General features: G+C 39.0%; 2 protein-coding genes across 3 annotated transcripts in view; one reads left to right on the forward strand and one right to left on the reverse strand.

The window, feature by feature from the left end:
• Positions 1-1,235, reverse strand: part of GALK2 (galactokinase 2) — a 49,293-nt gene extending 48,058 nt beyond the window's left edge. The window contains exon 1 of the mRNA XM_065688810.1: positions 944-1,235. Within this exon, the coding sequence (XP_065544882.1) occupies positions 944-996 (53 nt within the window). The 5' untranslated portion in view covers positions 997-1,235. The remainder of the gene's footprint in view (positions 1-943) is intronic.
• A 1,259-nt stretch (positions 1,236-2,494) lies between these two features.
• Positions 2,495-25,679, forward strand: COPS2 (COP9 signalosome subunit 2). 2 transcript variants are annotated; one of them, XM_065688812.1, is made up of 13 exons: positions 2,495-2,629; positions 12,556-12,669; positions 13,745-13,822; positions 14,382-14,507; positions 15,970-16,080; positions 16,220-16,297; positions 17,146-17,320; positions 18,368-18,546; positions 18,659-18,711; positions 21,072-21,169; positions 22,893-22,975; positions 24,085-24,143; positions 24,924-25,679. In XM_065688812.1, the coding sequence occupies exons 1-13, from the start codon at positions 2,576-2,578 to the stop codon at positions 25,066-25,068; spliced, it is 1,353 nt and encodes a 450-aa protein (XP_065544884.1). In that variant the 5' UTR covers positions 2,495-2,575; the 3' UTR covers positions 25,069-25,679. The 2 variants fall into 2 exon arrangements, with proteins under 2 accessions (XP_065544884.1, XP_065544885.1); XM_065688813.1 differs by having other exon boundaries at positions 2,496-2,629; positions 15,991-16,080.
• The last annotated feature ends 966 nt before the right edge of the window (positions 25,680-26,645 follow it).

Genomic DNA, 26,645 nt, shown 5'->3' on the forward strand with positions numbered 1-26,645 from the left:
TACCAAGAGACCAAGAACAAACACTGCAGTCATAGGGGCATGTTTATCTAAGTGCTGACTGATCTCTTTTGAATGTGGGTTTTACAAGCAGGCCTGATGAAAGGCTATTTACAGACTTTGGCCTTGATGTTGCAACTGGCACGCTGCATTTTAAGCACCTACATCAAAGATCATTATCAGAAATGTTAAGCAAAGGCACCCTTCACAACTTCACACATCCACGTCTGGAAATACCGGACTCATCCTTGCCACGCGACTGTCATCGAAACACAGTGCAATCACACTGAAGTGACACAAATGGAAAAAATACCTTTCTCCAGTGTTAACACAGGTAAAAAGGCTCATTTGAACCATTTGTGCATCCTACTTCCACGCACCCAGTGCGGCTCCATGGCGAAAGTGCATGCGTTGGCACGTGCTGTGGGCATATCAACGCAGACCCAGGCCTACGGTGTTCCAGGGTATGGCATGGGCTTTTCTTTTATAGCCAAAAGGTTGAGAGGATAATCGGTATCCCAAAAAATGTGAAAAATAAAAGATGCTCGGAGGAAAGACGAATGAATTGTGCTTCCTGCCGCCCCGGGGGCACTGTGCGAGGGGCTGCAGGGAGCCGTGTTCCCTGAGGAAGGGGGGGGAGATGGGACCCGGCCGGCCGAGAAACCAAAGTCCGCCCGGGCCAATGTGGCTGCGGAAGGGACGCTCCCGGAGCCACACAGAATGCAAGCGTCACCCTGTTTGTGTGGAGGCGAAACAAAACAGCACAAGTCAAAACCCCGTCACCTCAGACCAGGGGCACTGACACAGACCGTCACACCTACCCTCCACCTCCCCTGCCCGCCTGCACACCGCCCACAGGGGCATAAACGGCCGCGGAGTTCCGCGTCCCGCCTGCGGCCGTGGCTTTCCGTTGCGGGGCCGGGGTCGCAGGGAGCGACCCACCCACCTGGGCTGCTCCACCAGCTGAACCGGGAGGGTGCTGGGGGCCTCCGCCGCCATGGCGGCTCCGCACGTCGGCCCCTGGCTGAGGCGGGCAGCAGCACGATGCGGTGTCTCCGGCTGGACCACGGTCACGGGACAGGCAGACACCGTCCTTCCGGGTGGCAGAGCTGGCAGCCCGGCCTCTTCCCCGCCCCGGCGCCAGTGGCAGGGCACGGATGAGGCGCTCAGCCCCAGGCCCGGCTGGCAGGCACACCGGCCCCCCGCCGCGCACACGTTGTGGGGCCGCTCAGCGCTCAGCTCCTCTCCCACCATGGCCCAGACGTGACACGAAAGCCGCTTCGACACGTGAAGGGAAGGGTTTTTCCTTTAATCCTGTCAGAATTCAGCAGGCAACAGCGAGACTTCAAAGCCGATGCGCGGGGCCAGGTGTGGCCGCCCGGGTTGGCATCGCCCTCAGCGCCATACGCTCGACCAGCCTCGGTTCCCCGGATAAACCACGATAATAATGGAAGCAATGAACTGACAGTGCAATCCCCTGCGGCGGTATCCACCCCTTGGTTTTTGTTATCTTTGGTGCGTGGTTGTTCCAGCCTCCCTCAAAGAAGCAGCCTCGCAGCTCCTCTTCACCCCTCAAGGTTAATGGCTGCAGTTACTTTGAAGAACTAAGCTTTTCAAATGCTCACTCACTGTTTTGCTACGTTAAAGCCTCTAGAATTCAACTTAAGAAGCTTTTAAGTGCTTGGGCTGAGAGAAGCATAGCGACACTGAGATTTCATTCCTTTACGTGTTTTTCTGAGGCAAAACCTTTTTCTCCTGATTTGTGTAGAAACCAGGTTTTTAAAGAACTTAGTAGCTGCAGGAAGACAACGGAAAACCCAAGCCGTTAGAAAACCTGTAATAATATAAAAAGACCACCAAAAGAACAATCTGAGCACCCAATAAACACTGTGAACGTATGAGAAGCACAGGCCTCGTGTTGTGGAGAGGCAGAGCTTGTCTGCCGGGTGTTTCGCCCAAGTTGAAGGTGACAGCAGCAATCACTGTGTGAAAATCTTCACAAAGCCGGTGTTTTGTAAGGGCCGTGGTTTTTACATTTAGGCAACCCCAAACTGCTGCTGCGGTACTGGTGGTGTGCAGCACCGCGCTCCCTGTAAGTCGTTCGGCGGCACGGAGGGGCACGCAGCCTGCCCTGAGGACAGAGCGGCGCGGCCGGGCTGTTTGAATTTGCCACCCGGGGACGCCCAGCCCCAGCACTCGCTGGGGGCGCGGCCCGCTCACACCAGGACACACGGACACCGGCCCCGCCACCGGCCCACCGAAGCGCGGTGCCGCCGGGGAGGCTCCTCTGGCGTGAGGGGGCGAGCCGGAGCCGCAGCGACCCGCTACGGGGCGGGAGGGGCTGAGGGAGCCGGGCCGTGGTTGCTAGGGGCTGGTTGCTAGCACGGAGAGGAAGCCGGCCGTGGTGCAGCGCGGATTTGGCTCCGTGTGCTCCGGGACGGGGGCGGGAGGGAGGCAGGCGGGCGGCTGCGGGTTCCGGGCGAAGCGGAGCCACATTGGGCAGCGCCGCGCGGGGTTGTGGGAGAAGGGGTTGTCTCCGGTGCCTCCTTCCTCCCCCCCCGCCCGTCCTCCGGCCAAGATGTCTGACATGGAGGATGATTTCATGTGCGATGATGAGGAGGACTACGACTTGGTAGGGCGCGGGGAGGCGCGGCGGTTTAGCGGCGCGGACAGGAGTCTCGCGGGAGCGGGGCGGCTCTGGGCCGGGGCTAGCGCGGCGCGTCCGCCGCTCGCCGCAGCCCCGCCGGGTGCTGCCCCGTGCAGGAGCACTGACAGGATGAAGCTTCCCTCCCAGGGAGGAGGGGGGTGGCAGCCGGCAGCGGCTGTGAGGGGTGGGTGCCGCTTTCGGAGCGGGCCCCGCCGGGCGCCCGGCCGCCTCGTAGGAGAGAAGAGGCCAACTTTAGCCCCGGACAGCTAGCTAGGCCCCGGGAGAGCTGGGCCCCGGGCTGTCCTCCGCAGGAGTCAGGGGGAGGGAAGGCACCGACGCCTTGCCTCCTTCTGCTTCTGGCCCAAGTGTCGGGTACGAAGTGGAGTCACGAAGTTGTCGGTCCTCCTCCCCGGCCGTGGCTGCGGCGGGGCCCTGGGGGTAGATGTCATTCGTGTGCTTGCCTAAGCGTCCAACTGCGGGGAAAGTGGGGGGAAGAGAAAGGAGAGTGAGGGGAAATGGCCACACAGTCGGTTTCTGATGCGACGCGCCAAGGGTGCACTCAGTTTTAACTTTTTGTCTTCAGAGTCTTAGCGAGCCTCTCCTCGCCCCACCCCCCTGCTTTTGTTAGTCGCAGTGTTTTGGGGGTTTCATGTTCTACGGGGTTACATTTTTCACAACAGGTTTTGTTCTCAGGTTTTACAGTTTAAAAAAAAGATGCTGCTTGCCGTTAGCAACAGACCAATTTTTTGGGGGGAGTTTGGGAATGTAATAGGATTGCTTGGATGTAATGAGTATCCTTTAAATTATTAAACCCCAATTTTTTTTTCAATTAGTAAAACCGTCTTGGGGTATGTTGGTAAATGAAGTAGGTGTCATATTTGAAACAAAAAATGTTTTCTCTGCTTTCTGATTAGTTGTAATTCTATTGCCATTATCTTATATTGGAGCTTGAGGTCTGGTTGGTTGGTTTTTGGGTTTTGGTTTTTTTAACAGAGGCATGTTTGAAAAGCTGTCTGGTTGAGCTTTGAATGATATTTCATTCATTCCAGCTAAACCTGTGTGTACAGGACTGCAATTTCACTGAAAAACCCTGGACACTTGCTTCTGGAAGATTTGCTTTCTAGCAGATCACTTAATAACCACTGCTGCTTAAGGATTCACTTAAAAGACTTGTCTCATTTCTTTTGACATAATTTCTGGACCATTCTTGTTAAGAGCAGCCCAGAATGGCTAGATGACATTGATGACATTGGCTATAGAATAAAAGCTCTGGTTTTGAGTTTCTGAAATTCACATAAGAGCACTTGTTTGATGTGCATTATCACCTTATCCTTATGAGCTGCCTATGTTAGTATTACAAGATCTGTTAGTGTCCTACTTAAGTCCATCAATGAACTCACAAACTTTTCGAAACAAGGTTTCTGGAGGAAATACACTGAGACTATTACAAATATCTTACTGGTCCAGTTTATTCCAGAATAAATTTCCATTCACTTTCACGTGTTGTGATTTAAGATACTGTGTTTATTTTTTCATGCTATACAATCAAAAGAATACAAAACAATACAAAAGAATACAAACACAGCTGAATTCCTGGTGGATATACATAACATGAGAACTGGACATGTAGAGAAACCTTTGGAATTGCATTTTTCAGTCCTTAAATGCAATTTTCTACATGTGAATCTGAGTAAGAACGAATTTCAGCTCACGGTGTGTAATGTTTTCCCCTAGAAAAATTACTGGTCTAATGCTTTTTCCTGTGGATCTGTTTTCTGAAGAGCTTTATTCCTCATTGGAAAGCCTTTCTGAAACTTCTTGCTTGTGGCAAATTTCAGCTCCTGACTGGTTATTTTCCTAGATCGTTTTCATTGTTATAAATTACCACTAGCCCAGACCTTTCCAAAATGAAAAAAAATACTGCTTGTAATAATGAGAAGCGTGTCAGTTTTTTCTTTTCAGTGTGTAATTCCTTTGTAAAGCATCAAATAATACTTACACAGGATATTTAAATAAAACAGATTAAGTTTAATTTGTGTTTATAGCTGATGGGGGATAAAACCCAAAATAACACAGAATTTAAGAATAAAAATATTCTAGCCAGACTAGCTTCAGCATTCTCGGACAAACCAGCCACGATTGGATGTTGTTTCCAAATCTGCTTGAGACTGTAATAGCAGTGTACCACAAAACTGTTTTGGAAAATAGTTAGGGGCCCTGAAGACAAGGCCCGATTTGCTCCTTTCATGGAGATGTAAATCTAGTTAAATTAAGGAATGGCTATAAGGGGAATTGTGGTTCTCAAGTTCAGTGTAAAGGCTGCTGCAGAAGGGTCTGAATCAACAACAAAAAAAAGAGTACAAACCAAAGTACTCCAGGTGAGTACAGGATTGAAAATAAAGGAGCACATGTGAGTGTTAGTGAATGTTTCTTTTAAGGGATTGGAGGAGAGGCAGTAATTATAGAAATAATGAAAGGAAAAAGTAGCTATTTAGTAAAAATACAGCCTGGCAAAACTAGATTCGGGTCTCTCAGGGTAGCTACTAGCATAAATACAGTAACGAAAAGAAGACTCCCCAGAAAGTTTTCATTTTGTCAGCTCTTACTAGAAGGTGATTATGGCTGTTCCTCTTTAAACATGCTCTTGAACCTGCTGATTATGTAGAACCAGTCAGTTAAATATCCTTAAGTATGCAAATGTTTTACACATGAACCAAAATGTGCACAGATATTCTGAAGCCCCAGCTCTTTCCCAGCTTCATCATAGATTTTTGTATAATTAATTACTACACTGTTAAACAGCTGAAGACTACCCACTTTATAGATGAGATACAATAGGGCCATGAGGATGCTTAGAGGGCTGGAACAGCTCCCATATGAAGATTTTAAACTTAAACAGGGGAGATTTAGATTAGATACAGGGAATAAATTCTTTATTGTGAGGGTGGTGAGGCACTGGCACAGGTTGCCCAGAGAAGCTGTGGCTGCCCCATCCCTAGGAGTGTTCAAGGTCAGGTTGGATGGGACTTTGAGCAACCTGTTCTAGTGGAAGGTGTCTCTGCCCATGGCAGAGGGGGTTGGAACTGGATGAGCTTAAGGTCCTTTCCAACCCAAACCATTCTATGATTCTGTTCTATGATCAGGGTTGACTGTTACTGTTTATTTTTTTTATTGGGCTAAAAGTCAAGGGTTTTGCATGTACGTGACCTCAGCCACTCCTATAGAAGTTAATAAGATCTTGGTATGAGGAAAAAATCCATTTATATTTGTGGGTGGATGAACCTAGATTCACAATTTGCTGGTAATGCACAGTGACAGCCTTGATTATAATATGGCTTATTCCACTTTATGCTTCAGTGACCAGAGTAATGTTTACTGGTCATTATGAAAACCACTCAATTTTAATTTCTAGTTTGGTGCTGTTAGGTGCCTTGTATGATTTCCATCCCAGTTCTTTTTACTAGCTTCAGCTCAAGGGTGGAGAAGGAGAAAGAAGGAAGGGCCATTGTAAATTTCACTTTGTTTTCGGTCTCAAACAAAAAGCTATGTTTAGAATTGACTTAGAGACTAAACTCAGCCTTTCTCCAGAAATTGATTCTTCCAGGCACAATGACAACACATTGACAGTTGTTGTAATACATCTACTTGATTCTTTTTTTTTCCTTGTTTTAAATAAATGAGGATTTGTCTGTGGTGCTTTTAATGAGACATTTTATTGTGTTCTGGAGGATAGACAAATTTGTTTGCTGAGCAGCTTGTCTTTTTATGTTACAAAGTTGTATTATTTCAGTCACTTCAGTATAAAAGCTGTACGCAATTCCAGTGAAGAGCTAGCAGTCTGCACCCCAGTGAGATGGCTGCAGGTTCATGTAGACAGCTAAGATATGGGGAGCGTGCCTTCAGATTAATGAGGATTTCCTTTTTCAGGCTGCATTGATATTAACAAATAGGCAGTGTTACTTTTTATTTCAAGCTCTTAGAGTGGTAGCTTAGTAAATGTGAATTGGTTCACTCTTTCTTTCCAAAAGGGAGAAATGCACTCCATTTCAAAAGGAATTTCTGTATGTTACCAAACTTGATAAGCAGTCTCATCAATAGAAAGTGATATTTTCCTACATTATATGGATGCATTTCATAGGTAGAATTGAAATTTCATGCAGATATGGTCACCTTTTCCCAACTCTTTTAGTGTCGCCATCATTTAAAAAAATACATACATATATATGTATATTGCAAACAATTCCAAGTTGAGCAGATCCACTTTACCCTCTTCTGTTTCTTTGTTAGGTTTAATTACATTGGTATGTGATTAAAAAATAAGTGAGCTTCAAGGAGGACAGGATATCCTGTTCTCTGAATTAATTACTGCTTCACATTTTTATGGATTCAGTGTGTGTTCTGATATTTTATTTTGTGCATTCTCTTCAGACTAATTTTTAAACACGGAATTAATGTATTTGGGGGTTATTTTGCTCATTACAGTAACATCTCAGAAGTAAGCATTGAGGCAAAAAGCATGAGAATAATTAGTAAATTCTTTGCATCTGAATATTGACAAGCGTCAGTAAGTTCTGTTTTTTGTTGGTTTGGGTTTTTTTGAGAGAGTTATTTAGCACTGTGTAGAGAGTTCCCCAGATTTGATATACAGTTGGGTGTTAAACAGAAGTAAATTAGATCTAAGGTATGCTAAAACCTGGACTTGTAGAAAACGATGCACATAGCAAACAAAAGCTGCGTGGTAGAGGTGGAACGAAAAGGCACTTCTTTGCAGTACTCCTCACATGTCATAATACCAGGGGTTTTATTTCTGCAGTCTCCCATCTCATTTATGTGTCTCTTCTAACTTCTATTTAAAAGAAATAAAAGGCAGTGAGCAATGTCCTTCCATGGGACTGTACTGACCCCACTGCAAATTGCTGGCTTCACAGACTGATTCCTGTTGTCAGCCCTGGTGTGAGCCAGCAGTCACTATCACTTGTAGTGTTAGTGAGTAGGAGCAGAGACCTGAAGTTGGAAAAGAAAACCTGGATACCCAGTGCATGGTTGAGTGGTTGCAGACTTTGCACAAATCACACTTTTTTTTTTTTTTACTCTCAGGGTTTGTCTCTGTTCTTTTCCTCCTTGCTCTTTTACATTCCAGTCTGATTGCTTTTTTTGTATTCATGCGCCTGGATACCAGTGACAAATGCACATAGAAACTGTTACTTGCTTTTTGTGTGGGTGCCTGGGGCCAATGGTCCAGGAAGAGCAAATTCAAATTGTACTAGCTGCTGGGATGGTGTTCGGTTGGTTACTTTGGCAGGCAGTGTGTATGAGCTATGTGAAAATAGTGCATGTTTATTGTAGGTGAAATGTTCAAGAAATTTATCTGGCAAGCTAGTATAGTAACATATTGAGGAGTTACTGTCTTCTTTTGTTATTGTTGGCCTCATTTGGGCATTTTTGTGTTTTTAAAAGCAAACAAAGACCCCCCTCTCCCCCAGCCCACATCACGAGTGCTCTTGCAAAATACCAGGTCTTTGCTCCAAATCCTAGAGTTAGCAGAGCTCCTAAATGTCATGGTTATGAAACAAACTTAGCTGAAGTAAAATAAAATTTGTACCAGACTTATTCTCAGAAACAATTGCACTTCAACAAAAAAGAATGGTTTGAATCGGCCCCAATGGTTGAAATTTGGTAAAATTACCAGCAATGGAAAACGGACAGTAATAAGTATTGTTAACAATGTCCTTGAAGGATAAATTTATACAGAAATAGAACCCTTTCTATTGTGTCTTTTGTCTGAAAGTTGTCCTTTCTCTAGCTACTTTTCCTTTTTTTGGAGAAAGGTTTACAAAGTAGGAGTTCGGTTCCTATAGAGTGAAGCAAAAGTTCAGACCACCCCTCCACTTTCCATGTAGAGGTTAGGGAAGTGCTTTAGGCAAGAGAGGGGACACGAAAGTTAGTTACAAGGGTACTTTTCACAAAATGTTTTTATTTTGGTTTCATACATGTTTAATTTAGAGTGGCACATTAACCCGGTCATCCGCCAGAGTGCCACAAATCTACTGTTACATGTCACTGATACAGTGTTAACGGTCTCCAAGTTCATGTACCTTCTTCTGCCATGCTTCAAGAGCAGCATATAATCTCTCAAGACCACATTGACTAAGACTCCTGCTACAGAAAACCACAGGTGGTTTTCTTACCCTCCCTGGTTGCCTGCTCCTTCGCTCACCAGCCTTAGGACTTTGTCTGGGTAAGCGTTGGCAGGCCTCTTTTGTCAGCCCCAGCAGGATCTGCCATCCTGGAGGACTCGTACAGCATAAAATGTTGAATTGCTGCAGTGAAGGGGAAAGAGGATGCTAGGACTAGAGGGTCGGGAAGTGCTGGATGCCTTTAACCTGCCTTTGCTACTGGAGGAACTGCAAATGGATCCGTGCTGTAAAAAGGGTGACTAAAGCTGACGGGGGTGAATTGTCATATACGCATGTTCATTTTAGAAGCTGAGGCTTAATGTTTCAGAGCTGTTTACTAGTTGAAATGAATTTTGTGAAAACATAATCCATAGTATAATAAAGACCTAAATTGGTGCCTTGGTACTAATTTATCTCTTATTAACATTATTTGAAAGAGCTATGTTCCAGGCAGAATAAGCTATATGAGAGGTTCTGTCTCCATTACAGTTTAGCTACTATGGGAGTTTTTCTTCCTTCAAAAAGTGATGTGATAGGATTGGATAGTTTCTTTAGGACACTCAGATTTTCAGTGGAGCAGTGCTTAAATAATGTCTAACCTGTCTTTTAACTACATTTTTAAAAAGCTGCATCAGGGCTTTCTAATGTAATGAGTAATGATAAAAAATCCCCACTTGTTTGGTTTGATCCTCTCAGGAAGGGAGAACTAAATGAGTTTCAAAGATCAGTTCTATGTACTCAGACTTCTGTTGTTTTCATTTGAATTGGTAGTGTTGATGTCCATATAAAAATATCACCACCACCTTATTAAAGAAAGTTCTTAGGCCTGTTGCCTTTTTTACATCAGTTGGAGCTAAATTATATCACACAGGTGCTTTTATACCTTAAGGTAATAATTAAGGGTGCTCTTCACTGTGCAGAATATTAGGTGTAGATGGTACAGTAGAGATGCTTAGACTTATGTAGAAATCCTTTTTGTAAACCTGATATTCTGCCTGATTTCTGTGCACTTTTATTTTTACTGCATTGTTTGATGCAAGAAGGTTTCTCACCTGAAAGGGCTGAGCCAGGGAAGTTGTTTAGGAAAGAAGCATGGGTGTTAAAAACCAGGGTGCAGAAAGGTCAGGTGTTTGGTATCTGAATTTATTGTTAACTTTCCTGTTTTCAGTACTGGGAAGGACATGCATCTTTTTCTTAGTTTGAGGATACAGCTTCACACTTTTCCTTTCCTCCTTTGGAACTAGATGATCTTAAGGTCCTTTCCAACCCTAACTATTCTGTGATTCTATGAATTATCTCACATCTGTATCATACTGCACTAAGCCATCTCTGCATCAAAAGAAGATGGAGTGCTGGTCATTTTGAATCGATCAGCATTGGCATCTTTAGCACTGATGCTTAAATTAAGATGCAGTATCTACTACATAGCAGGTTTGGAGTTTTTTTAATTGTTTAAAGATTCCCAGCATCATCTCCTACTTAGTTCATAGTTGAAATTTTTTTTCACAGCCATTAAGTCTAAACATGTCTTTTAAAGTAAGCACCTTACATTACATTTTCTGGAAGTAGGAAAGCCCTGTCTCCCTTAGAGTCATGAGTCTGTATCAACATCCTAAATTAGATGTAAGGCAAATATGCAGTGAGTGGTGGAAAAATACAGCTGTGGGAACATAGAACACTACCTTTGATGCCTTTTGAAGGGTGTCCATTAGAAAAACAAGGTATCTAGACTTAACACTAGTATGTATTAATACCATTATAAAAATAGCTTTATGGGATATTTAGATACCATTGAGAAAAATTATCTGAGAAAAGGCTTCCAGAATCACTGCCAGAGCTAAGATGGAAATTCCGCTGTTTCTGGCTTTAGGCTAACAGAGCACATTGCTTCCTAAAAGGAATTAATTTAGTTTGCATTCCTTTTATCTTTACAAATAGATTCTTAAGCCAAAAATACTCCCCGTTGCTCAAGTTCCGTGTAAACAAGACATCAGCTGATTACATGTATTTTAAATGCTGCGTTGTTTAAGCTTTGGCAGCCTGGATCTTCATAAGGTGCCTGATGTGCTTACAGCTGTTGACATCATGTGCATGTTCTTGTAGCAGCTCCATCAGTGTTGGATGAATAGGGTAGAGAATTACTGAAACCAGCCTAACCAGAATTAAAGTCTGCCCAATGGAGTAGGACAATTGCTTCCCGTTTTGTTTGCATTTTTCAATACCAAGTTTTGTAGTTCTCTGGGAATTTAGAAGACAGGTTTGTGGGATTCACTAGGCTTTAAAGCCCATTTCCTCCTCACTAAATACTAATGTGTCATGTGAGTATAAATACGTACAACTTGAGCAACTTCCCTGCCTGTAACAAATTGAAATATTATCAGGTTGAAGGATAAATTTTTCAAGGACCATGTTTAATAAAATTTGGGCCAACTGTAAGCTCCCATAGTTAGCTTTTCCATTGGAAATTAAAAAAATAATTAAACTTATGAAAGATTTGCTTGCACTGTAGGGAAGAGAGAGCTAATTTAAATTTAAAAGAGCTTATGTGCCTCATCTTCTTTTCGTTCCTTCTCATGGTTTTGAAGGAGTCCATTAATACTAGAAATACATGAATGAATAAAAGAATAAATGTGAAGTGCATGGTGAAGGAGTACAGTAAAAGAAGAAATTCAGACTTAAAGAAGGGCACCTGACTATGCAGTTTATATTGTTACAAGGGAAGGTTACTCTGACAACAGTAACTTTTGAGATTTAAGAGATTCTGTTAAAACAGTTTGTCTCCTAATAGCTAAGCAATCTGTTCAGAAAAGTTGGCTTGAAAATGCAGAGGTACGAAATGGTTTTGAATCATGTAAACCTCAAATGAAATTATTATTTGAGCTCAGCTAGTGTTCTGTCATTCCGACATGCAACACTGTTCTTCAGCAAAAGACGTTAAATGATTTAGGGTTTTTTTCATCAGAAAAAGCCTCTGAGTACTTTCTTTTTTTTAATGAAGTAATAATTGGTAGAAGTAAATTATTCCATTTGTTTGGCGCTGGTGTACATGATGGGTAATTATTTGATTAAATTATTGTGCCTGTGCCCCACCCCACCCTCTTTGGCACTATCTGTAGCATTTTCTCAATCATCTCCTGCTTCTCAGCACAGAAGCAGCTGCTGTTACCATCATTATTCTTTTGCTTTTTTTTTTAATTTCCTTAGACAAGTATGAATGGTTACAGCAAAAAAACGCAGATTAGAGAGAGATTCATGGCAGCGTTTTATATCCTCTGTAGCTGAATCATTACTTGTGTGACAGCTCAGCTGGAGTCTTTTCTGTGGATAGCAAAGGTCATATAGCTGAGTGCCTTTCAGAAGACTGGTGGCCAGCATGTTCGCATCCACATACAGAAATCATGTATGCTATTAGGCATCTGTCCTTAAAATCCAAAATTGGCAGAATTTTAATAATGCAATCTGTACTTGTCATAAAAGCGAAGTTGTAGAGCTATGAGTTTGTCAGTCCAGAAAGAAATCTGTTGACAGGCAAGTGCTGGCGAGGCTGCCCTAGTAATAGGCAAGAGGTGAAACCATCATAAGAATCCATACCTGTTACATGCTCTAAATCAGAAGATTTCTGTCAATATACAAGCATTTTGAGGAATATACCTTACTAAATTGTTTTACAGAATATTAAATGGTCTGAACTTTTTTTTCTTGCTGATTTTTTTTTTTTTCTTCTTTATAATGTAGGAATATTCTGAGGACAGCAATTCAGAACCAAATGTGGATCTGGAAAATCAGTACTACAATTCCAAAGCTTTGAAGGAAGATGATCCCAAAGCAGCATTAAGCAGTTTTCAGAAGGTTTTCTTTCTTTATATTCTCATGACAATTCATGTTTTAGAAATATTTGTTATCATTTGGGTTATTTTCTGCAATTTTAAGAGTAATGTTTATATTTTAACTTATTGTGTGCTATAGTTTACCACTTGACAATTTAGACTCCTGGCTGACTGCCTTTCAGGATCATTCTTAGGGAGCATAAATAGGTCATGGAGTAGTCCTATTTTATCAAAGAACTGAGTTTTTAGTCTTCAAGCTTTACTAAGTGAATTAAACAGTCCTGAGTGTTTTCATGTGTCAGCTATAGAAGCCAGATACATTTATTTTTTAAAATGACATGGTGTTTCCCCCAGTGCCTTACATATTATATTTAGTTTGCTATCTAACTCCAAAGCTTTAAATGTGTAAACACTAAGTGACACAGAGTTTTCTTTCCTTCATGTCAGTTTGAAGTTTTTAATGTTTGCACACTGTCACCAGAAAGCAATATGTTATATGTAACTTCTTAAAGCAAAAAACAGATCTTTGCATCTCTTGGCTTATTCATGGTGTCTAACAGTATTATATACATGACTTAAACAAAAACTTGCGAAAATTTTTGCTTACAAGACATTCCCTTAATTATGTTACTTTAAAGCCCAGGTGCCTTTCTGATAAGTGAAGAAAACAGAGAAACCCAGAAGTGTAAATTTGTGATTAATTTAGCCAAGGGGGTGGGTTGAGTCAGTGTTGCAGGGGGTGTTACAACTTTCTTGTGTATGTGCATTTATGGAGTGGCATTAAAGTTTAATGTTTGCTGTTAGACTTGTTTTTGTTGCTGTTGCCTATAAATAACAATTGACTCTCCCTGTATCAGCCAGCTTGTGAAAACTAATAAGGTACCTACCTCTCACTAACTTTCTCAGTATCAGGGAAGAGTAAAATTGAAAGCAGGGCAGAGTGAAACATTACTTTGAAAGGAGCAAAGCGAGGGGGGAAAGGCATGTATGTGATATGTACATTTTAAACAAGCTGCAAATTGAATAAAGCTTTTATAAATATTATATATATATATAAAGCTTTTCTAAATATTATTTAAAAAATTCTTCTATTTCAGGTTTTGGAGCTCGAAGGTGAAAAAGGAGAATGGGGATTCAAAGCTCTGAAACAGATGATTAAAATAAACTTTAAATTGGTAGGAATTGCAGTTCTCACTTGAGAGTAAATGGCATAAATATGTATTTGATCCAGAGATCTTACATTGTTACTATAATTTCTGGCTATGACAACTGAATCTGCTAGAACCTGTCTTCTGCATCTGTTAATGGCTACTACAGACAGCTAGTGCTTAAACCACGACAGAACGCAAAATGGATGCAAAATAGCTGCTGTAGTTCTTGCTCTCCTGAGATATCATACCACTGAAACCAGTAGTGTTTCTATATATGTGTACTTCACCAGAACGAATCAGTGAAAAATCTATATGCTACATATGCAACCATTCCAAACAGTTGTATAGCCAATTCTGCATTCTTCATTGAGGTAAATGCCTATTGTATTCAGTCTTCCCGAGGTTGTTTTGTCATTCTGCTTATCAATAAGGTGGTGATATAGAAGCTCCTAATAGCAACCATTGCTGCATAGTCTTTTCTGTTATTATTTCTTTTTTTTTTTTTGTATGTTTATTTGCAAGATAGAATTCTGGTTTTAATCATTAAAACAAAAACTGTGAAATAATTTTGTTTTTCTTTTAGACTAACTTTCCTGAAATGATGAACAGATATAAACAGCTATTGACCTACATACGGAGTGCAGTTACAAGGAATTACTCTGAAAAATCCATCAATTCTATTCTCGATTATATCTCTACTTCCAAGCAGGTTAGATCATCAGTTCTTTCTTCTTCATGGTTTTCTATTTTGTGTTTTTAACTATGGACTTTTTTGTGTATGGTACTCTGTCGGTTTGGGATTTTTTGATCTTAACAGAGAACATTTGCAGTATTAATTTGCTGTTCTATGTTAAAATAGTTTTTTCCCTTTAATAGATTCTGTCAACACAAATAACTTTTTCACAAATTTGGGGATTTTTGGCAGTATTTACCTGGTATTTTTATGCTAATAAGTAAAGTAAATGCTAGTGGTTTCTTGTGGGGTTTTTTGTTTTGTTTTTTTAGCATGGTTTTTAGGCAGCTACACGTGGAAGTGCCTTCTGAAATATGGTTTGTAATTAAACAATACCTTTTCGGGGGGGGGGGGGGGGCGGGTTTGGGAGGGTGTTTTGGGGTTTTTTTGTTGTGTGGGGTTTTTTTTTTGTTGGTTTTTTTGTTTGAGGGGAGAAGGGAACCTTAGAAGAACGTTGCAATGAATTGTTGGTGTTAAATACTGCCTGTCTTCGGGTATACTGTGCAAGCTAGGTACATGTTCATAGATACACAGCCCAGCTTCTTCTCTTTTGTGGTGATGTGCAAGCCTTACGGAGAGTAGAAACCTCCCCTGACTGACTGCCTGAAGTAGCACCTGCATACAGAGGATCACTGGTCTTCAGTGATGACTCCTCTGTCATTATCACATTCCTTCCTGTCCTGCCACTGTTAGGAAATGAAAGTTTAATAGTTGAATGATGGTTTACTCTTAAGGTCTAAAGGATTGTCTTAGACTGTAACTTGTTGGCAGAGGTCAGTGTATTTGGTCTAAATGCAGTCGGAACCAGACCTGGAAGGCAATCCGAAAATCCGAACCTGATGTGTAGCCACAGATCTGTTGTCCTCCGAAGAACAATGGCCATAAACAATACTAATGCATTTTCTGTAGAATCTTTGTTAAAGGTCACACTCAGTACCTTGATTTCCATTTTGGGGTTTTTATGCAAAGAAATGATTGATGTGCTCAAAAGCTTTCTTTGATGCAGCATTGGTAGCGTAGAAAGGAGAAAGCATTTTTTTCCTTTGACCATTTCTTTCTTTGTAAATTGTATTTTCTTTTTGATATGGAAATTATTTTTGTTTTTCTCCTTTTAAGTAGGAGCCATGCTGCCAGTGTTAGTCTTCTGTTACACAACATAAGAATGTTATCGCTTGGTTATATAAGATGGGCTTGTATAAGGTGGCTTTCATTTTCACTAGCATGATAGATGGTTAAAGTCTTAAAATGTGAATACTTTATTGATAGCTATTTCATATAAGAGAAGCAAGTGCACTTAGTTTTATTACTTTAGAAGGTCTTTACAGTTTAAAAGCAGACAGTAAGATGCAGGTACCTTATTTTGAAGTTCAAGCATGCACTTTTAGTTTGTTCAGATTGACTTTATTAACAGGTACAAATTTGCTGTTTACAATTATAGAATTCTGATTTTTTATGTCAGATGGATTTGCTTCAGGAATTCTATGAAACAACACTTGAAGCTCTGAAAGATGCTAAGAATGATAGATTGTGGTTTAAGACAAACACAAAGGTAAAATGTACAACTTACCCTTCTTTGCTTTTGTTTGTGACACCTTCAGCTGACTCTTATTTATAAATTATAATTGTGAAATCTTAGTAGACCTTAGTACATCAGCTTTTTTTGTTGGTTTTTTTTTTTCTCGTTACAGCTTGGCAAATTATATTTAGAACGAGAAGAATATGGAAAGTTACAAAAGATTTTGCGTCAGCTGCATCAGTCGTGCCAGGTACGCTTATATTCCAAATCACTGTAGCTTAGTAAACAGCATTGTTGTCTGTAGGGGTATTTTACTTGTTTTGTTTGTTAGGTTTTTTTACATCTGTTGTTGGCCTTTGAGGCACCGTTGCTGGGCCTTAGTAGAGAGGGAAGAAAATGTGCTTGCTTTATTTTAGCTGTTTGGTAACATGAACAAAAAAGGATGTGTTTTATGCCTTGTCTAAAGATGATTTTTAAAAGATAGTCACAGTTGCTGAGTAAGTTTCCTTTTAGTCAGCTGCAGAGATGAGAAGGACATATGAATAATTATGAATAATCTGTAATGCACAGACACTTATTTTAAAATACACTGCAGATTCCAAGTGAGCTTTACTAAAAACTGAAAGTACAGTTGTCCCTTTTCCATTTGGAAGGGGGGTGGAAATTTGCCATGCTGCCTGCTGTGCCTGTTTGTGTCCCCTTCTTCCAGCATGAAAAATGGGTGGCAAATATCTGGGAAATGGTTCTGTTATAGGCAGCAGGAGAATCGTATGTATTTATATATATATGTATGTGTGTCAGTCATTGCGTTTATATGCTGAGAGTGTGGTTTAAGGTAAGCAGAAAATAAAGGGCAAAGTTCTGAGGAAAAAGATTTAATTAAATAAAAACAATGACTTTTTAAATAACAGTCTTTAAAACTTGGCCTGTGATAAGTTCTTTGAGCATTATGCTTCGTGTTAACTGCTATATCAAAACTTTTTAAGCTTTAGGAATATCCTTATTTCTGATAGGAATTTACTGAGGGTGGTACTAGTATAAAACTGAAATTACTGTTCTCTTAAAATTTCACAGTATTTATTACTTTATCTATCCTAGACTGATGATGGGGAAGATGATCTAAAAAAAGGTACTCAGCTACTGGAAATCTATGCTTTGGAAATTCAAATGTATACAGCACAGAAAAATAACAAAAAACTTAAAGCACTATATGAACAGTCATTGCACATCAAGTCAGCCATTCCTCATCCACTGATCATGGGAGTTATCAGAGGCAAGTTAATCTTGGATTTTTCATTTAACTTCTGTTGCATAGATGGGTTTTATGAAAATTGGATAATTAATGTTTCTTCCAGTTCCAGCTGTAAAGACAGGCGATGCTGTAGGTCGAGAGGCTGACAGACTACAAATGCATTGGCTACAGTTTCATTCAATGTTTGCCTCCTGTGGGACTTCAGCTCTGCTGTTCTTGGTGCCTAAGTAACAGATGCACTGGTCAGAAGGGCAAGACAGTGGCTACATACAGCGTAGGAGAAAAGCAGTAGAAGAACAGGAAGACTTGAGCTTAAATGTTTAACACCACAGTAGGCAATAAAGGATACATGCAAAGGCATTTGCAAAGGATAAAAAAAGGCTAGACAGGGCTGCTAGCAGAAGGGACAGCTATTTCTGCAGTCCCCTTTTGTAAATTTGTGCTTGGTGTCTCACCTCAGTGAAGTTAATCAGAAACTGAAGGGCTTTAAGATGTTCTTGAAAATAGTATTTATTAACCATAATGATGAATGATAGTGGAAACATGTCATTCGACTTAAAAAAAACTCTCCAGAATACTGTGCTTTTCCCCTTCCCCTGGTGCAGGCACTTGCACAGATAATTGGGCAGCAGTGGGTACTTCAGAAATAAAAGGAGACAGATAATTTCTCATTTTTAATGTGTGGTTTTGCTCAACAGATAGGAAGAGTTCCATAAATACAGGAAGTCTGTTACCTCTGAAATGGAGATAAATTCCATTTTGGTTTTTCTAGTATTTTAACATAAGGTTAAACTAATTATTGGCTGTAAGGATTAGTGTTCTTTCAGATTTATGGTGTGGGTTGGGTTTTGTTTTTTCTTCTTTGGAATGGGTTTATTCAAACGGCAGTGCTGCATGTGAAGGCCCTAATGCTTTTTTTCTTTTTTTTCCCTAGCAATTTCAGAGAATGAAAAGACTCCTGAAAATATTTCAGTAATCTATTTAGAAATAGCGTTGAACTTCTGAGTACAATTATTGTAGTCAGCAGCAAGCACGCAGTGTTCCTTTTCATCTGTTTTTTCTTTTCAGAATGTGGAGGCAAAATGCACTTAAGAGAAGGAGAGTTTGAAAAGGCACATACTGATTTTTTTGAAGCGTTCAAGAATTATGATGAATCAGGGAGCCCCAGAAGAACCACTTGCTTAAAATACTTGGTCTTAGCAAACATGCTCATGAAATCTGGAATAAATCCATTTGACTCTCAGGAGGTATTTCTTAAATTTTTCATCTTCCCCCCCCCGCCCTGGATAGAGAAATTATCCAAAAGACAAAAAATATTTAAAATGTAAACATGCATATTGTGCTTTCTGCTCTCTTTAGGCAAAACCATACAAAAATGATCCAGAAATCCTAGCAATGACAAATTTAGTAAGGTAAGATTTCAATTTTTCTGGAGAACAAAACCAAGAAGATGTAGTGTGCAAACCAGAAATGGAGCATTTGGCTTTTCTCTACACAGCGACCATAGTTATTTCATAAATATTGGGCAAATATTTGTGCACTGTTTTTCTTAAGAAACTTAATTACTGTGACATACCAGTGAATATATATATCGTATGATGTAGGGATACAGAAATGTGCTGTTATCTTCTACTATGCTGCATTTCTTGTGCACTGGCAAAAACCTCATTTCTCCCTTAAAAAAAGTTGTTCCACCTTGCACTGCAACTGGTCTTTGCATTTGGCTGGTTATTTATGAGAAATTGAGGTAAGATTGACCTCTCATACCAAAGCCAACAGACTTAACTGGATGCATGGGCATGATTACTAAAGGAGTTTCATAATCTAGGAATATGAAGCTGAGCTGTCAGGTCATCTCTGTCCTTCAAACATGTGAAATTCAAAACATGTCTTCATTACCTCTTTGATGCAACAGTGATGTGAGAACCTTTAGTATATTAAGTTCACTAGGTAAAGTAAATTGAACTGAGTCAGTTTTTTGTATACTGTGCTTTGAAGCTAACTGGTTCCATCCACCCATCCTGCCTTTGCTTCACCAGTAAAAACAACGAACAAGTAAAAAGAACATGTAGGAAAACTTTTCCCATCTTTTCATTACGTAAGAAATAATGCCTGCTCACACTTCGAAATACACAGTTGATCTTGTGTTGGAACAACCCTTACTCTGATACTGCTGTGGTGCTGTACCACTGTATGCATACAAATTGTTTCTGAAAGTGAGACTGTTCATCTATTATTGACATAATCATGAATAAATTATCTAGCAGCTTATTACAGGACTATTTCCAATAGCTGCACTTCAGACATGTCTTTCCTACTTCACTGTCATAGTTCCATGTGAATTTGAGGCAGAAGGAACTCCAGATGGCCTTACCCAATCTGATTTTCTTCATATTCCTAATTTATATCTTTTATCTTGACATTTGAGTGTAACATCTTTCAAATTAATAATGCAATTAAAGCAGTGTAGATAAGAAATACGCAGAAGATAAAATTAATTCCAAAGATTACGATTATGTTGTTAATTCTTCTTATATTCTACTTTGGGAACTTGAATGTTTTACATATGTTAAAAAGAGACTTGAGGAATAAGCAATGAAATATACTTGACTGAATTTCCTTTTAATTATGAAGTAAAATTTACTGGTTTCATGTGATACAGTCCATTCCACTCATATAACTCTTTATAAACTCATTGAGTTCCACCTTAAATTTAACAGGTCTTTTTCTTGCCCATTTTACTGGAACTCATTGAGTTCTACCTTAAATTTAACATGTCTTTTTCTTGCCCATTTTACTGATATTAAAGGATGACTTTTTTTTTTTTTTAACCAGCTTAAAACCAATTGAAAAACAAACAGAGTATGAAGGAAAAATAATGTTGTTCTTAAAATGTTTATTTTAATATTAAACAGAAGTTGAAAGCGTGTATTGGACACTGTCTTCCAGGTTAAACATTGATAGCCTGTAGCTTAGTATAACTAGATTACTGTGTAAGTTTAATTAGTTAGTAGGTAGTTCCTATTATAGCTGATTGTTCTTGGAAGCAAAGATGATAGATTTGAATTGTAAAACCATTATATTTGAAGAAAAAGGTCTTCTTTCAGTGGTTACAGCTCTTACCCTAATGCTCTTAAGTAATGCTGTGGTGCCACTACTGAACAACAGGTGTCTGAACCCACCTCCTTTTTGTAATCTCCTCTCAGATAACAAGATTGACTAGTTTAGTGATATATAAACTAAAAATTAACTGTAAATAAAAACCTAAAAAGTAATATTACGCCAGAATTACTGATGGTTGATGCTAGCAGTCAGGATTTCTTCCATCTTCTCATATTTTTAGGAATCAGCTTAAAATGGACATTCTGCAAACAGCAACAACCCTCTAGACTCCTTTTAGCTCACATTTGTTCCAGAAAGTATAGCTTCATGAAGCCAAAATTCAGGCAGTGATACTTTTCAAAATTGGCTATTTTTAGGGTCTAGGCTTATTTAAAGAGTAACTTTTTAAACTACAGAAGTTTTGAAACTAGTGTGCACTTGTGGAATAAGCGAATGCTCGTACTGAACTTTTGTAAATACTGCTCAAATGGAAATGGGAGACAGGGCATTTCTGTTGCATCCCATGTTGAAATAGTTTTTCCCTATAAAGGTTCTAAATAAAATTATTTGCCACCAACACTTACTGCAAGGGTTTTTTTAGAAGCACAGAGCACGCTCCTAGGAGTCTGTTTAACTTTTAAAAATAATTCAATCTCTTGGGTTTTTGCAGTGCCTATCAGAATAACGACATCACGGAATTTGAGAAGATTCTGAAAACAAATCACAGCAACATCATGGACGATCCCTTCATAAGGGAGCACATCGAAGGTATTTTTGCAGGCTATTTTAATCCTTTTTTGTTTTCATTACTTGGTAGAATAAGAATTCTTTGTAATTACTTGTGGATGGTTCCTTTACTGTTTCCAAGTTCTTTAGAAGTTGATCAAGGCCAACATGCATTCAGTCATGTAGAATGACCGTGAAGAATTGCAGGAATGAATGGGAAAGTTCTAGCAGGAGTGGATATTCTGAGATAGTATCTACGGTGCTGTTATGCACTGAATATTTTGAGTAGTGGCTTTTTTTTCCCATTGAAATGATGGAAGAAGGGCAGGCCTTACTTGTAAAGGTGATTTGTGCCAGTCTCAACAGTTAGATGTTTAATAGTTCATAAGGTTATTTTTCTTCTTCAGATTAACGACAAATTATGTAGACAGTGTAATGAAGGTTGTATTAATAAATGTGTAGTAATAAAATAGGTAACAAGATACATAATTCTAATGTAGAAAACAGTGTTTGGATTTCTAGTACCTATACTTTAAAATACAAGGGGAACACACTAAATAATGCTCTTTCATTCCGTTAACATAAGAAAATACAGTTACCATGTATCTGGTAATTTAAAAGTGTCTTCACTTGAATGTAGTGTCCAGTTTCTCAGATAACTACTGTTTTCATCAAGAATAGGGCTTACTGTGGCATAGCGAGGTCATTTACCTGGATATTTACATGAAAGAAAAGAGCAGAGACCTGGTTTTCTTACACTTCTTGTTTGTAAAAGAGAACATGGCAAACAGCAGGGGAAACTAAATATAACCCCTCTACTGCAGCTACATGTCGACTTCTGGTAAGCTTCAAAGTCTTGCAGGGAGATTGTGTAAGATTAGAGAGACGGATACTTAAGGAAGAAAGTGTAACAGAACTGGAAAGCAAGTGATGGAGGACAGCTGAATGAAATGTTTGAAGAGAATTTGAGTTTCACCCCTCGCATACTAGTGATTTCTCATCGTTTTCACTCTGTAATGATACAGAATGTACATTCATGGTTATAATGTTTACATACCTTGCCTCATTATTTTAATCTCCTTAGTTTTGTTGAGATACATAAGCTGGACTTCAGTATTATTTTTCACTATATAAACAGTGCTTGTATAACTAGTTAGGTAAAAATAGATCTAGCTCTTCTTCTGTTAATTTACAATTGTAATTTATGCTTTCATTTTATCCAAATTTAACAATGTAGAAATTTCTAAAACAATGGCTGCACTCTCTTATCAAAGCAAAATCAGGCACTTCATGGAGACTCTTTTATACTTCAATTCCTCATCAAAATTATACCATTATGCCCTGATCTTTTAACTTAAAATCTGACTTTTCCCCATGAAGTTATGAGCATGCAGACTTAAGTTTCAGAGCCTTAAGAGTACCTCTTTTCACTTCTGGACAAGACAAGCTTTCCAGCCATCAATTAGAGGGGCAGATATATTGTGCAATAATCTGTATGATTTATCCAGTTTGAATAATACGAATTTTTACTAGGGAATATATTGCTCAGTGTTTAAACAGTTTTCAACTCTATCTTTCCATCTTCAGAATTACATATTGCTTGGATCCCTGGAAAAAAAGGGTCCCTTTACTTTGCTTTCCTTCACCTCCTCAATGAATTACTACCTTAAAAGATCATGGTATTTAGGATATCTTTCTGTGAGGATCTGTATCGCATCTTTATTTCAGTACTGTTGTTTTTACAGTGTTTTATTTTCTCTTACAGAGCTTTTACGAAACATCAGAACACAAGTGCTTATAAAATTAATTAAGCCTTACACAAGAATACATATTCCTTTTATTTCTAAGGTATGTGTCAGTGGAGCCTTTCATTTGCTTAAGTAAATGATTAATTGTGAATAAAAGCTCTTAAATAAATACAGTGCTTCCAGAAATAGAACATCTAAAATATAAACCATGAAGTAATAGTGAGGCACTGCTGGCAGCTTTGCAGTGCGAAAATGTAAATTCCAAGTGTCATCCCAATGTTTTTTATAATATGTACTATGATACATTTCTAAAATACTCAATTACCATGTTATACTTGGTATAGAAAAGCACTTTTCCAAAGAGAACTATAAAAAGTGAAATTTGTATAACTCAAAATGTAATTATGAATGTAAATGTTGTGAACATAAAAATCCAAATTTTAATTCCTTTTGTTCAAAAGATATCATCAGATGTCTGTGTTGTATGAATTACGAAACTGTGATAATAGAACAAACCAACTATTATACTAGAATCACTGATTTCATTCCCTAATCTGCAAAGAACAAAATCAAAACCCAGTGACAATAGATGCCTATTTCCATCTCCTGTGAGTCCGTGATTTTTCTTGCAAAAAATTCACAGCATTCCAAAATAAGTCATGAAGTATTAGAGATGCCTGGGTTTTATGCTTAAGTTCTCTTTAGAACTCTGTATGCCTTTTTTACAACCTAAGATTTGTAGAACCTGCCCTGAGCTAGAAGATGCAAGTAACCCTTTAAATGGTTTTGAGTGCAAACCAATTATTTTCTGAAAATTATTTCTTTTTATTTCCTGGGTTTTGGTGGAGGGATTTTGATTTTGGGGTTTATCTTTCTTGCGTGTGTGTGAGGTTTGGACGGGAGGTGGTGTGGTGATGGTGATGCTTTCTTATTTCTTTGTTTTCCAGTAAGTCAGCAAAGGAACTCATTTCTGGAGCTTGCAGGAGTTTTGCTTTAGGCTTTTCAGCCTTTTCTGAGTGGTTACCGATCTCTTCTTGATCATTGGCTTTGTATCTTTTGGGTGGAGTTCCTTTGCTTAATAGTTCATTACTTAATTGACTCTTTGGAACACAAAGAAACAAATTAAATCCTGTATATAAAAATAAAAACTGGAAGGATTTAATGTTGGAAAACAGAGTAGCAGCATAATGAGTTTTCTTTTTCTTTTAGGAGTTAAACATAGATGTAGCTGATGTGGAAAGCTTGCTTGTGCAGTGCATATTGGATAAGTATGTACTTTATTCTTGATCACTGGTATTTGATTACTTTAAAATAATCAAAGCATATACTAAGCAACAAAACAGTATTTTTGTGTCGTTGTGACACTAGTACTTGATTCTAGAACCAAAAGATAATGACACTGACTTTGGATTTGCTTGGCTTATAACCAGTAAAGCATATTTGTAAGGCATGAGCCAAGAAAATTAAACAGAGAGATTGAGCAGTGTGTCCGTGCTTTAACTTTGATTTACGTAATTGTTTACTTGAATTATTATGAAATTAAGGAAAACATTCTTGGTAATTGCTGCTTATACCTCTGTGTATGTTTGAGTATGTTTTCAGGTTGACAGATTAGCAGTCTGCTCTCCTTGACTTTATAAACCTAATTACAATTTGTAAAATCTTTTTTTGGAGAATAACTTGTTATAGCTACTAGGAAAATATAATCCATACGTGGGTTTAATTTCTTTTTACATAAATCACTATTTTCCACGATTTCTTGACTTTCAAGGACTGTTTACCGTGTATTGCTTCAGACTCTTATGTGGGTTGTAGCTTGGCAGATGAAATATGCATTGCCCTATGAATTAGTTAATTTGATTTCCAATCATGATGACAACTAAACAGGCAGGTCTACCCAAGTCAATATATTATAGAAGTGCTGCATTTTGAAATGGACTGTTATGTCTGTCTTGCTTAAGATGACCTCTTATTTTACTCCTGATTTATTGCTAGCTCCTATTTCCATGTGCATTAGAGATTTATTTTATTTATTTACTTACTTCCAGCACTATACATGGCCGAATTGATCAAGTCAACCAGCTCCTAGAACTGGATCATCAGAAGAGAGGTGGTGCACGGTATACTGCATTAGATAAATGGACCAACCAACTAAATTCTCTCAACCAGGCTGTAGTCAGCAAGCTGGCTTAACAGAAAACAAGCTTTTACAAACGTACTTAAGGCAACAGTGCAGTGATGTAAACCTTAAAAGAACTGGGAATGGCAAAACTACTGTCGGTTGGTGTGCCCTGAAATTATTGGAGTTATGGCAGAAGTGCTTTTTTGATCAGCTGGTTTGTGTTTTGCTGCTGCATTTATCCCAAGAAAAAAAACAGCTTTAATCTCCAGAAGAAAACCAAAATGCCACGGGATTTATGCTGTATTGACATCTTGCCCTAAACATACAACATCGTAGTAATTTGTCAAAGGGGCAATTAATGACCAGAGAGAAGATTTTTGTCGTGATTTTAAACACTGACACATTACCGTTGGTTAATTTTAAACATGTTTTACCTACAGAAATTCTCTCACAGAAATAACCTGCAATAACTTGAAATGCATACCCTTTGGAACACTTCCTTTTCTCATGTATAAATTGAAATGTTTGCTGCATTTTGCAAAATGTCAATTCTCCAAAAATGTGTCCGTATATTTCTGTACCTGCAGTGTAGTAAAGGTTTAGAAGAAACCCCGTAATTATAGTGGCATACTGTCACTTAGGTTTCAAGCAGCAAAATAAACAGTGCAGTTCAGAAATTGTACAGTTTGTTTCTTGATGTGCTTTCGCTATACTTTTCACTTTTGTTATTTTTAAAAGAAAATAGGTATTACTTCATCTTCACCCCACTTATGAAGGACAATACGGAGATTTTTAAGTCTAAACCTTGGTATGTGTGCTGTTGATTGTTATTTTTTTCTCCACTCCCCTTCCCTCCTGGAAGTAGTTAAATATTTAAGAGTTTAAAAGCTGGCAGGTATCTTGCAAGACACCCAACTATTACCAGTCCTGTCTAGTTGATGTTGGTGGGTATTTAGTGTTTCTCAGGAATATGCTTGGTATTTATTTCAGTATTTCAAGAATACAGGTTTGCCAAGCAGTACCCTGGGAATAGAAATGCAGGCCCTGATTGTTATTTCTCTTTTTCTCTAATCTGTGGTGGTTTTGACCAAATTCAGTGTATATAAAATGACACTGTGTATAGTGTGGGGACACATCTGTCTCAAATGCTTAATTGTAATGTAGTCCCTTCAGAGCTGCTATTCAAGTCCTGAAGTCCTGTCACATAGTAGGCCCAAGCCATGGGCCATATCTGCATAAATCTGCACATACATGCAAGACAGCATGGAAAGCTCAATGTTCTAGGACAGGATTTAAATTGGTAACAGTGTATAATTAAATAGGATAAAATTAACTTTCATCTGAAGGGTAATTATGTCCCTTAGAAAATTATTTTGCTCTGTAGTTGTCAAAGCAAGTGACTTTTTCCCCTAGATGTAAAACTGAAATGTGTTGCATGAGTAGCATGATGCTTAGTCTTGGCTGAGCCATTTCTCCTTCACTGGTGCCTGTTTTTACCAATAGGTGTTTCTAATTTATCCACTTAATAGTAAAATATAAAAATTGAACTTAGTTTTTATGCAAAGGCAACGTTTTTTTCTTCATAAAATCTGTAGATAGTATTTACTTACAGTGCTGTAATGTGCAGCATAGTTTTTACTTTGAAAAT

Source organism: Lathamus discolor, chromosome 8, assembly GCF_037157495.1.
Source record: "Lathamus discolor isolate bLatDis1 chromosome 8, bLatDis1.hap1, whole genome shotgun sequence".
In the NCBI taxonomy this organism is placed as follows: Eukaryota; Metazoa; Chordata; class Aves; order Psittaciformes; family Psittacidae; genus Lathamus; species Lathamus discolor.